This window comes from Ruditapes philippinarum, unplaced genomic scaffold (assembly GCF_026571515.1).
Source record: "Ruditapes philippinarum isolate M1 unplaced genomic scaffold, ASM2657151v2 ctg1068_1_1_1_1, whole genome shotgun sequence".
Lineage (NCBI taxonomy): Eukaryota > Metazoa > Mollusca > Bivalvia > Venerida > Veneridae > Ruditapes > Ruditapes philippinarum.
The window spans coordinates 458,544-472,157 of record NW_026864182.1 but is presented as its reverse complement, the minus strand read 5'-3'; the positions used below and the strand labels follow the sequence as shown (position 1 = coordinate 472,157).

Genomic DNA, 13,614 nt, shown 5'->3' with positions numbered 1-13,614 from the left:
TTTAATCGAGATCGAAAATTTGAAAAACAAATTTAGTGTTGCACGGAGAGGTATTTTTATGGGTTTAATCTTGTGCTTTTGTGTGTGTTCTACTATAACAGTAATTGCTAAGAAAATTTAATCTTTTATTTGATTACGTTTATTCTTATAGAAACCAAGTTGAACAATAAGACAAGAACTTTAATTGTGTACATAATAATAATTTTAATAATAATAATTTCAATGCTTTCACTTCCGCAAAAGACAGAATAGTTATTTAGCTGACACAAACAAGTATTCAGGGTCATTCAATTGTATTCTGATTGCCTAGCAAACTAAAGTTACTTCCGGTTTCGATAAGAGTATATCCTTTCTCTAACGTTAACGCACTAAGTACGGTTGTAAGAATTGCGGTAACAAAAATGTGTATAAAAGACAAGAGTGGTCATAAAACCCTCGTGTTTTTTTGAAGCGACATTAAACAAAGATCATTATCTCTGGACTGGTGACGTATCCGAGATAAGAAGATGATTGATAAATATACACTTCATGTTCGTTTATTCATTCAATCGTTCATTTATTTATTTATTCATTCGTTCAGTCATTCATTTAATTATTCAATTGATCTTTTCATCTTTTATACCAAAAAATAGGTAAAATCACCTTTGCAGAAAATGGAAATTTCAACAAAGCATTTTTAAATGATGAAACAAATATCAATCTTCACAACAAGCGAGAAAAGTATATATGAAGTATAATAATTCTCTTTATCTTAACAGGTTACATTATTGTAAACCTTAATCAAAATATAATACGAAATGTTTCACTCAGTATTGGTAAATGTGAACGTGTAAGCATTTCATTAGATTTTAAGTTATTTTCTTTTTAATTTCCTCCAAACAAATCTATGCGGCATGCCTCCAGATTTATTCTAATTTTCATGAAAACTTCAAAAAAGTATTTATCAGTACAATTTTGTGAACGAAACAAAAATACATTACAAACGGCAAATACAATCAATATAAATTACCAAAAAGAGGTCAAAATATACACACATATCCCTTACTGCGTTAGTAACGCAGTACAAATATGCTGATATGTATTGTATTTAATCGTGCATTACATGTAAATTATAACTTAAATCTTGAATCGTTTTACTTGTCTTAAAATCATAGTGTATTATTCTTAAGTTTGATTTTCATGAAAAATTATTATTATTAACTTTAGTTATTTCTACTTTCGTTTTTAAAACCGTATAAAACTACTTGTATTTTAATTTGTAATTAGTGCTTGAATGCTAGAAAGGAGAAATTGATTATAATAAAATAAATAGCATACCTGCTGGATGCTTGAACATCTCTACAAAAGCTATATTTCGACATAATGTCCTGTTGTAGAATAAATATTTGCCAACTAGTACAGAAGGGAATAATATTAGAAAGGGAAACAATTGAAATAGTTACACGGGTATTAAATAACATTGTGCCTTGGATATTTGATACAGTAGTATATAAGAGGTTAACTATTTGTTTTAAAATACTTTATTCAGAATATCTGAACATATGTCAGTAACAACATTACATTAAATATAGATCTGGGCTGAAAGTAAAAACTTATAAAAGCCATTATCTAACAATAACATTTTCAATGTTATAATTAACATGTTACCAGAAAGTAAACAGATTTGATAATGCAAGATTGAAAATTGAAACATCTTTTGATGTTAAGAAGAATTTTTAGAAAGTTTTGATTAAAAAAAACAAGAAACGATAAAAGATAAAAAAAAGACAAACATCAAAAATGAATATAAGCAGCATAGCAAAAGCAGTCAGACATTATATCAATCTTTTCGTAGAATCAATATCAAAGTAAACAAACCTGAAAGCTCTACAATTTTGTTATTTGAAAGGCAATTAGTATAATGCAAAAGCAGAGTGCGGGTTATGATCGGGGATCTATCCGGCTGTATCATGTTCCTAAACAGGATATCTCGCTCATGTTGATACAAAGGACAGTTAAGAAGAAAATGACACACTGTCTCTGTTTGACAACAAGCGCATATGTTTAATTCGGAAATGTTCTTTTGTCAAGTAAGCGCGTATGCAAGATTTGAAGTTTGCGAGGCCCTGTGTTATAGTAATTAGGGGGTTTACGTGGATTACAAAGAAGTCGCATAAATTGATGTACAGAATCTGATGATTTGGTATTCCAAGAACGGAATCTGGACGGGATAAGAGAATTTTGATAACAGGTTATTTGACAATATATAGAATGAATACCAGAGGAATTTATAAAGGCGTATTTTTCGGTGTGACGTCTTGGGATTTAAGAGTGTAAGTAAGAAGAACATAGACTATTATGTGTTTTGTAAATAAAGGCCAGTTTGTGATTATAATGTGAGTTGATACCCATCCATGGTCGTCATAAAAATTTTTCAAGAGAATAAATTTTAGTGGCACATTCGACTATTCTGGTAGCCTCGTTTTGAATCATATCTATTATTCATGCTTGTTGCTAGCTGAACAGTTATCATAAAGTATATCTCCATACTCTTATAATGGGTGGATAAATGTCAAATTTTATGTTTCTAATGTATTTCTGTTAGGCTTGGGAGAATATTGATCCTTGTTCAAGCTTTGTTTTTAATATGTTCCAGGTTATTTGGCCATGAACAATCGTTTGATAGAACAACTCTTAAATGTGTATGAGACGAAGATTCAGAAATTACATTTTTGCAGTAGTAAGGAAGGATGTTGAGTTTTGATATCTTTCTGTGAGATAGTCATTGATATAGTCTTTGCTCAGCCACAGAGTTTAGTGCATTTGCTGGATTTTCGGTGTATCAACGATAAGAGATAAACTTGAGTCATCTGCAAAAAGACTGATATTGGCGTCGATGTAAATTACGATGTCATTTATAATATTTGGAAAAGCAGTGTAGAAAAGATCCCTGAGAAACACCAGCCCTGACGCTAAGAAGAGAAGATGACGATCATTGGACAGTGACTCTTTGTTGCCTGTTGTATAAAAAGCTAACTATGTAAATTGTCGAAATAATCATTATAGACGTATCGTTTAGATAAAGTCATCCAACCGGGATACAGCTTAATGTGCGTTTAAAATCAATACTTCTGCTGCAGTCCGGTAAGCACAGGTCAGATGGGATATTTCTAGTCCTGCTTTTGTATATCCGCAATATTGATGAAACTTACGACATACTCATGTCTGTTCATATGTAGTGTTATAAACATGGGCTGGTAATGAGGGCAAATAATATTTAGGACAAATATAAAAGTCGCACCCCTTTGCTTTAAACTTACCACACAGATAATATTAAGTTTAAGTTCTATACTAATCTAACAAAAGTGGTTGATATTATAAATGTTTTATTATAATTGATTGTAACACTTTCCCCAATATCTTTTTGTGAAATAATATACAGAACAGTATATAACTTTTTGACGTTTACCTAGTATTTTTTGTACTAATACACAATGTAGTAATACATCAATCAAATCAAAATCGTTCAATATACATTTGTGTTTTCAATGAAATATGTAAATATGTTTAAAATGATGAAAAAGAGAAATCATATAGTTGAGCATTAGCAAGTGATTACATGTATTATGTTCGTAATTTAGATAGCATAAAACAATGACGGCCTATTTCACGAAAATGTGAACTTGCGTGATTATGTTTCGCTGATACATACTTTAAAGGTATGATGTCATAGGTTCATCTCCATATTTATAAAGCAATAGAATTTCTATAATTAAATGTTCTTAATGGATAAGTTATGATAGATGTTCAATGCATTTCAATACAGATTGTCTTTTATAGAAGTATCCTTTATAAAGCATTTACATGTCAAGATAAAATTGTACTGATTCTCGATACTTATACTGTTATAGCAAAGAATCTCCCATTACGTAGCAGTCTATATATGGAGGCTATTCGTTGCCAAAAATCCAGCCTTTGAAACTTGACAATGCGTACTTCGGTTCTACTAAACAGATAAGTAAAAATCTAATTTTCGATCAGAGAGTTCCATACTGCACTGGTATTAAGCATTTTGATTATCTAGATTTGATAAATGAAAGCTGTTAACATGCAACTTAGATAAATTGCAAACTGTATTTATAAATGTATAACTTCAAATTTGCGACATATAAGAACGTACACAATACGTTTAATGCTGTGCATCAAGACGTTGAGAATGTAACTGCATCAACTTGACACACTCATGTTTTACAACACCACACTTTCCTTTTACATTCTAACGCGATTAACATTTGCAAAAAACGATTTTGCAACTTTCCAAATATGGAATTATCACGGAAATAGACGAAAATTAATAGGCGGGGCCAATTTTCACGAAAACAGAATAAAAGGAGAGGTAACTCTTTGTGCTGTACAAAGATATTTCAAATTATATTGAAAATGTTAAAAAAATTCACATAGTTACATCAACAGGCATTACAGTTGACTTTCAACATCCTCTGATTTTGTTAAAACGTATTCTAGTACAGGATATTTTTAAGTAATGCAAAAATTGGTTAAGATATAATGTAACAATTGTAACAATGTATATACTATAATGAACATAATAATATGCAAAAACTAAAAGTTGCTGATTTAAGCATAAGGAAAAATGCTTCCCATATATATAACACACACCACTATTTAATGACATGAGCGATACGGTTTTGTTGCCTTCAAAACGTTACACGGCAACACTTAAAAGCATGTTTTTCATTTTTTAAATAGTACAGAATCGATAATGGGGAAATCACTTTTACAAAAAAAATAAGAGAACGAACAGTAAGCCCCTTCTTATTTTAAAGATTGTTGGGTTTAGAAAAAACATATTTTTTACCAAGGTATAACACGAAAAATTCAAAGTTTTCATCGTTATTCCGGGGTTTTATAACCAAAATTTTTAATTTTTCACATTTTTATGTTTAAAAAAGATTTCGGTAGCTTTCGCGTTCTAGATCCTTTTTTACCCCCCATTGGGGGGGGATTTTTTAGTATAGGTTTTATTAGCCTTTTTTATTAAAAAATATGTAACTTTCGAGGGACGGTCTTTTTTGTATTTTCAAATCAAAGCAACCTTAAAATATTGTATACACCAATGCTGTCATATGATTTAAAAACAGAGAACTATTTTTATGTACATGAATACTACACAGAATATTTATTAAGTTGTGTAAGTGATGGCTTTCTAAGAGATAAAATAAACAAGGTAAACATAAATTGATAATCAACATACATACATTAGGACTCATTGAAATATTATTATTTAAAAACAAAATGGGAAAAATGGGAAATTATATTTCTACAGTATTGTAAAAATTAAAAAGTTATACAACTTTGGTTATAATTTTACTATTGTTAAAAGTTTTTTTCTTGTCAAGTCATACGCTAGAATTAAGGTTACTAATATAATAGTAAATGCTACTACTAAGAAAGACAACAGCCAGAATTTGGTCTGTATTAGTAATTAGTCGTATCAAAATCTCTATCAGATGTTGACTTGAAAATTTGAAAGTGGTAAAGTAGCAGCTTAACTGTAAATGTTACTCATTTCTATGCAAATTGGAATACCCTCAGTAAAATTTATTTGTCGGTGAATATAGTCTAATTCCTTGAAAAATATTTAACCTCAGACAGTAAGTAGCCTGGTGTGTTTTTTAAGTTTCTTATATGCCTATAATCCTTTTAAAGTCCGCTGATGTTGATTGTATAAAGGCATAGAATGGCAATCATGCAAGTGAATTATGTTTGGTGAATAACTAAATACGTAAAAGGTATGGTAAACGGAAACTACGCCGCTTCTTGACGCCGACGGTAAATACCGAAAATTAGCGGATAAATACGTTTATTTACGATGATGTAGTGGGCGGGAAAATGGGCGGAGCTTATTTTATCTCCTATTGAAAAACGTCTAAAGATCCGAATCATGATGGTTCGACAATGTAAAGCTAAAAATGTAACTTCTGTTTTGTCGGCGTATACACGAACAATGAGTATTCGAACACTTGGTATTGCTACTATCAGTTAATGTTTTGTCGTTTAACAAAATGTATTTTGTTTACATGCATTTTTACGATGTTAAATCGGCAAACTCAATTCAAGAATGCAACATTGGAGTTTACATACAAAGAAATACAATTGTATTTTGTCCATTAACAAACTGTTCAACACAGATCAACAAGGCTGGATTTTTGGCAACGAACAGCCTCCAAATCTATTTGGGCCTTTAGTTTGGATTCTAATTAAGTAATATGACAGCGCGGTTTTATATATGTTATAAATAACTAAGAGCATCTCTGTAATTATCTGCACAATCAACTGTCGAGAAAATGAAAGAAACTTGAAATAAAGGTAGCCAGTAATGCAAATGCACATGGATTCTATATTTTAGGCATTAGTCTAGGCGGTTTATTAAGCATAAATATTTTTGATGCAACTGGATAATTTATATGTGAATGTTGTTAGAGTAGATTGACTTGGCAATCCTAATTTTGTTAAATTCTTTAAAATTCTCTTTTTCAAAATTTTTCAACATATCAATGTCTTCAGCAATGTTTTTACTAACACTTAGCATGGAAACATAGTTTTGTTTCGTTGAACAAAATGTAAAATCACCCTATCTGACTAAAGTTCATGTCTCTTTGCAACCTTTAAGCATGTAATTACTTAGGAAATTATTTTTATTAGATTGTAAAATCACTAATATTAATAATCCATCTATGCAAATTGAAAGAAAAACACAAACTTATAATCACATAACATTCTATATATTTAAATTATTAGAAATGGAAACTTAACAGGGTGGTCAAAACAGCAGTCAAAAAATACTACAGACTCGATTAGACTCAGTCTGCTCATTATCGATTTAAACATTCTAACAAATAAAATAAGAGCGCGACTTTTGTATACAACATACGAAAAGCAATACAAGTACATGTATGTACATGTATATCTCGAACAAAATCTTAGCTAGGATTGGTGTGACGAATTATTGCTGGCTTGCTTATTTTGTATGTGTTTGCTTGGCAAGTGTTTGTCAGGTTAAACGTTAGTAAAGATGTTGTTTTATTATTACTTGTTTCAGTCTGATTATCAAATCTTCTTTGTTTGCACAACACCTTTAGAGAGAAGACGGCCGCCTTCGCGAACAAACGTATTGCTGCCCACACAACAATATAATCTTTATGTCAACAGTAACATTACTTTTGTACTTTTTCGATGGATATTTGGCTAGCTACATTTTTAACCTGTATAAATATATCAATATGAATCAGCTTTAGTGAAAATACAATTTTAAATTCTATTTCATTGTCAATGATTATACTTTCTTTTAATAAAAATGCACATATTATCCAGTTAAATGACATGATTGTTAAAAGGTCATTTTAAGTAAAGCTCAAAACTGATGTGTGGATACACTTTCGTTTTAAAAACAAAATTGATCTGATTCTTATTTATCCAGGAAAAACAAGTATTTAAATGGCGAAATCAAGAGAAGTTTAATTCGTTCTACAGAAACTTCTGAGTTACACCAGAGGAAGAAAATCCCCTTGTAATTTCAATATTATAAGTGGCAAACTGATATATTTATCATTATAAGGTTACCGTGCGCAACTAATCATTTACTAGTTTACTTATGATTTTGGCTGGATGATGTCTAAATAAGTTTGATTTTGATACTTTGTGCACTTAGTTACTCAATTATAAAACTTTGAAGTACTATTTAGTAAAGAAACATAGAATTTAAAATTGAAATTTGATTCAGGCTGTTCATGGACGGTGGTGTAGTGGTATTTACCGTTCAAAAACACATCTTAAGAGTGATTCAATGTATTCAAGTGGGAATATTCGAACCATCCATCAATTGAAAGTCCTAAATAGAAGGATCGAAAAAAAACTTTAATTGAAACCTTAAAAGTCACGGAATTAGTACAGGCTCGGTTTGAATAAGTAAGTTCTAGGGCGGCAGAGGTCAATACAAATTCCTTCCATGCCCCCCACAGGCTAAAGCAGAACTCCTTCATATTTTAATACATATACATGAGAAATACTCTTCCTAATATATGCCCTTTATAGTTTAATATTAATACCGGTATGCAAAACGTTTAAATGATAGATTGCAAGGACAAGTTGTCTTCTCGACTGAAAGATAGAACTGTGATGGTAAAAGTATAGAGAAAGGTAGGTCCTCCGTGAACACTGAAGCAACAATATAAATTGCATGCACGGTTTAATTGAGTCTATTCATGAGAGATCAACATTTCTCACGCCGACAATCACCGGTTTAAGCTGGCGGTATTCAATCATCAACATAAACATGCTGAAACAAATGAACCCAAAAAACGAAAAATATAACAACACTTACGTATTCGTTGTACATTGAAGTGTTCGTTATTTAGCACAATCATAACACTATTTTTAGTTCTAGAGATCATATGATAATGTAATGAGATCATCCTCATGTAAAAACCTATAGTAAAAACTTAAAACGTTATATTTATCCCATTCGTTGAACTTATGACTCATGCAAATTATGTTTTACAAGGTGTTATACTTATTTTCTTGAAAACGTGTTGTTTTATTATAATTTGTAAAATGAATATTATTATGTAATCGGCAATTATTCACTCTTTTGTCGGATTGTTGTAAACCTAAATTAATTTATTAATCAATTCATTACTTTTTTATTCATTCGCTTGTTTGTTCTTCGTTTAATCGTTCGTTCGTTTAAACCTTTTAAACTAAAAACAAGTAATATATATGGAAATGTCAATAAAGTTGGAATGTATTTAATTCAAACAAAATGACGATCAATAAAATTATCGATATCGATGGTGTTGAACACATCCTTGAGCAACCCCTTTCACTAACAGAGGACCTCCTTCATGAAGAAAAAGAGCTGGCCAGACAACGTAATCGATATTAGGTCCCCGCTTTGTGTATTCCCTGAATATTTTAGAATCAAACTTTGAAGATGATGTCGCAGACAATACCAGAGGAGGGTCCTGTACCACCATTAACCACGTGATCTCAACACAGCTTGATATAAATCTATCGACTCCTGCATTCATTTTGGAATGTGTGTTAAGTTTTCCTTTTATTGCCTGTTTCGTAGGAAAATGAAAATGCATTGGTGGTAACATGAATGGTTTGAAATATTTTAAATTATATAAAGAAATGCAATTTCTATAATTTTTTATGGTAACTATGATTATATATAGAGTTTCAGATAAATCAATATGATGTGAAGTATCAAGACGTAGCAGTTAAAAACAGATCAAACAAAACAGAATATGATCAGTAGGTATACACAGACCCAAATAAATTTTCATTATTCTGTTACAATAAAAAACTTAAACTTAATAAATTTAACTAGGGTTTTGTTAAACAAACCTTTTCGATATCCTTGACTACATGCATAGCACGAAATTTTCTGAATTCTTTAATTTGATGTTTCAAATAATCAGGAAGGACTGATCCCGTTTTCAACTGCCCAGACCCTGCGAACTAAAATGTTTAGTGTTAAAGCAAATTTCATTCGCTTGGAGGGAACACTGTTGAAATAATATTGCGAATTTTTTCACTTAAATAGTTAACAATATCATGTGATGCCACCGCAAGCATTTATTCGGCGAGAGCAGGATCCCAAGCAGAACTATCGACCTTTCATAGCCAAGCTTGATAGCTTCCTCATATACAAGGTTTAAAAATATATCTGGTGGAGTTATCTGCAGCGATAAAGGAAAGGCAAGTGGTGTTACCTTAGACTCACCCAATTAGAAATACGTTTACTATTTTCATCAATTTAAACTGCTTTGTACCAAATCGACCTGTCATGTACTAAAATAAGGGACCACCGTAAGTACCATTATATTTTGTACCTCTAGTCAAAGGATATCTTTTAATTTTGCACTAATATACATGTATTCAGCAGCTTTAATCTAAAAATTTGTATGAAATGGATCTTAAATATTTTGTAATGCACAATGTAAAAATATACCTGTAGTGGACATTCTATACATCTTTGAATTTTCTCAAAGTAGTTATCAGAGGATATTGCTTTACATTCTGCGTAGGATTTCTGTTGAAAAAAATATATAAGAGATATGATTTCTTACATATAACATTTTCTAAATCTACACTGTATACACTTAAAATAATTTAATATTTTATTATTAAATGCTATGCCGAAAATGAAATATCGTTCGGAAACGTAAATTAAGTGAACGATAATTGAGGTTGGCAAGATTGAAGAAAACAGTTTGCCAAATGCTAGCATCGTTAGCCAACACTGTTCAAATTACTAGTATCCATATATTTATGTTTAATTACAGTATGTTCAATCAAGAAAAAGTTTTATAAGATATTTACTTCTATTTAAAAGAACATTCGATACTTAACCATTAAGATGTCCCTTAGAAAGTGGATTATATCTCTTTCGTTCATGCCTTTTTCCAGATCACCGAAAGCGTCTGTCCATTGGTTGTCATATAACTCTGACAACTTTTCGGCTATTTTTGTAGGTCTGTTTGCATCACTAAGGTCAGCGATGTTTGGATTGTTATTCCGTAATTTGCTCGAAGCGATGGCACTCAATCTTGCATAACATAAAATAATAAAGGTATGAGTTTATGACTATGTCATAAGACTATGACAGTTTTGGATCAAATGACAATAAGGAACGAAGCTTTTAGTCCACTTTAACCAAGCAACCAACAAATCGACTAGAAACTTATACGTTTCAATGCATTGAAAGAAGACGCATCATGTTTTCAAAAAAGGGCTATTTTTAGGTTTATGTATGTACATGTTTATAATGAATACCTTCGTAAGGCGTCATCCTTAGCATTCTTTTCTATTAGATATTTATGTTTCATGTCTTCATAATCTTCAATAGACACGCACGATTCCTTTATACTAAAATATAAAAATTAAGTTTAATCAAAATTATATAGGCTGTAGGGACCAAAAATTAAAGGGCCCTCTGTTGTTACTCTTACAATGGAGATCCTCATAAAATATAAGCTGATTTAGTCATATTTACATGTACACATATGAATGACATACAAAGGGCCAGTGGTTCCCATATTATAAGCTGAAGACAGAAAAACAGGTCAAATGCCAAATCATGATAGTAAACCTTATAACAGTAAGGTAAACCTGTAAAAAAGAGTGACTGGAGTGGTTCTTAAGCCGACAGGAAAATATGTTTACATATTTATTGAATGCAGATTTAACACTTTGAACATATAATTTTTGAAAGTTTGGAAGTGATCTTTATTCAGTCTTTTTTCAATATATTACCACTGAAATAAGAATGAATTGTTTCTACTTTAAAACAAACAACACTACCTGTTATGCAAATGATGTATGTATTAGCTAAAATTATCAGTTATAAATCTGGTGAAACCAACCGTTTTATTTCCGAATTCAAATGATGTATTTCCAAATCTTTTTCATACATTGAGCCTCCGATACTACTGCTGCCGTCTTCGAGCTTTCTTTTCTTAGTTGGAGGGGGTCCACTGTCGCTATTTGTGATGTATTGAAATCCTGGAAAACCATGGATGATGTTCCCCATGATGTGATTCTTTCTTTATCTTGACAAAGCTGAAGAACTATTGAACTATTTGACCCTACAACACAAGGATGAATAGATGTCAAGCAACAGATTAAAGAGTAGTACATACAATTATATAAATATATAGCGTATGTCAACGTGTGTACATATATACAGTTTTTTTAAATGGTCATAATCGGTACGAGTTCAATGAATACATGTATATCCAAATTACTAATACATTTATTCGCAAACCTTCGTGTAACGTGAAAATAATATACATTTATATTTGATAGCCCAAACTTCATGAAATTATACGTTAATTGTATATCAGTAATATACCCGGTATAGTATTATACAAACCTATATCGATATCGAAACTAAGACTATTTAATCAAAATACACACAAATGAAAAAGTTTAAATCAACATAATATATACCCGCTTTTACCTTTTATGATACACTCTATATTTACACTATGTGGAAAATATACATTTCACACACGTTTAATCTCGTCATTTCCACTAAAAAGGTAAAAGATTCTCGTTATCAATTAAACTCTAGACTTTCGAAACCAGGATGTTATTTTGATTACGTTAAAGGGACACAACAATAATAAAAACACTGTTTCTAATCTACAGAGTTATGCTCTTGGATATGATTCTTGTTTTGATAATACATGTATTTCAAAATGCATTTATATCTCATCATGCATTGAATCTTTATAAAGCCAAAATTGAGTACTTGAAAATATGGTTAGAGAATGATAAGCTTAAACTTATGCGAATTTGAGATTCGGTTTTCACAATATTACCTTTTTATATCAGACAACATTATCAACAGCTGGGTTTAGAAAATTTGCATGTACATGTATTTGTAAAACAATCAAAAAAGTCTTACTCTGACTCCAAGATAATTTTACACCGGGTCTAAAATTGTCATTCGGTTTAACTTATCATTAGGATTAGAAATTAATCATGATTTTAAACGAATTTTTAACCTTTTACCCCATGAGCATATTGTGAAAAATGGCCGTTTACATTGAAAAACCTCCTATTACAAGTTCAAACTGCTATGAAACTATGAAAAATGCTTCAATGTTGCTGAAACTTGGCACAAATGTTGACTAGACCAAAGCCTCTGTAACAGCATGCTCAATCGTAAATTTTCTGATACCATGGCAACGGGGGATGTCTTAAAATTGCCAAAAATCACTATTTTGCATTGTTATTTTCCATCAAAACTTTCAAAGTGCTGCAACTTCTCAATGAATTGAGATAGAGCTTTTTTTAACAACATTTCTCAAACAAAAAACAGTGTTTGGGGCCTAAATAAGACATTTATTCACTGTTTGAGGCCTCAAAAAAGAGGGGGGGGGGGGGGAAAAAAGCCGTCAAAACACGTCTAAATGAGGGAAAAGGTTAAGAGCCCGACAAACCTGCACATCCGTAAAGTTTGACCAGGCTCTAATACTGTAGGCTGGCTACCTTGTAATACCAGAAATGATAATGGACGGTACTAAAACATGGAAGTTCTAAAAAATTGAAGCTGCACTTTCTAGAGATTTAAGAAGGCTCTATGCGAAATACAAAAAAAGTATTTTTTGCGTTTTCAGTTTATTGAAATGATACTTAACGATAATCTAAACACTTATTTTCAATTCACTAATCAATCAACTTACTTATCAATACTAATATGGACATTGATGATGGTATATAATAAGAATCATCTCCCTCTCCGTCAATTGTTAATGAAGTAAAAAGGGTCAGTTCTATCGAATATTGACGAATCTGTATGTGGCCGGTGTTACTAAGTTTTTATTCAAGTATGTAAACTCTGGAAGTGTCTCAGTGAAATAGAACATTTTTTACTCATTTCTGCAAACAAAAGAAATCTTAAAAGTACGTGTGTCCGTTTTGAGATGTTCTTGTTTGTAGAATGAACTAATTTGTTGTTACAGTGATAAAGTTAGTTGGAATATTAAACTAGAGCTACTCGTATAGTACTTCAAAAACTCGCCGATGATTGGTGCTCTTGTT

The 13,614-nt window shown here is 31.1% G+C and overlaps 1 protein-coding gene across 4 annotated transcripts; it reads right to left on the bottom strand.

Annotated features, from left to right (window-relative positions):
* Positions 1-8,383: 8,383 nt before the first annotated feature.
* LOC132724743 (uncharacterized) lies at positions 8,384-12,184 on the bottom strand. Of its 4 annotated transcripts, none has more exons than XM_060709699.1 (7): positions 12,026-12,184; positions 11,430-11,651; positions 10,840-10,932; positions 10,417-10,612; positions 10,016-10,096; positions 9,409-9,522; positions 8,384-9,119 (listed from the first exon to the last, which is right to left on the bottom strand). In XM_060709699.1, the coding sequence occupies exons 2-7, from the start codon at positions 11,594-11,596 to the stop codon at positions 8,835-8,837; spliced, it is 936 nt and encodes a 311-aa protein (XP_060565682.1). In that variant the 5' UTR covers positions 11,597-11,651; positions 12,026-12,184; the 3' UTR covers positions 8,384-8,834. The 4 variants fall into 4 exon arrangements, with proteins under 4 accessions (XP_060565682.1, XP_060565683.1, XP_060565684.1 ...); XM_060709700.1 differs by having other exon boundaries at positions 12,080-12,184; XM_060709701.1 differs by having other exon boundaries at positions 11,939-12,032.
* Positions 12,185-13,614: the final 1,430 nt, after the last annotated feature.

Bases quoted from the DNA above. Each gene is read 5' to 3' on its own strand.
- LOC132724743 (XM_060709699.1), bottom strand. From the start codon at position 11,596: ATGGGGAACATCATCCATGGTTTTCCAGGATTTCAATACATCACAAAT. The intron at 10,613-10,839 runs GTATTCATTATA...ATGTTATGCAAG, and splicing joins AAGGATGACGCCTTACGAAG to ATTGAGTGCCATCGCTTCGA. The intron at 9,120-9,408 runs GTTTGTTTAACA...CCTACGAAACAG, and splicing joins TAGTCAAGGATATCGAAAAG to GCAATAAAAGGAAAACTTAA.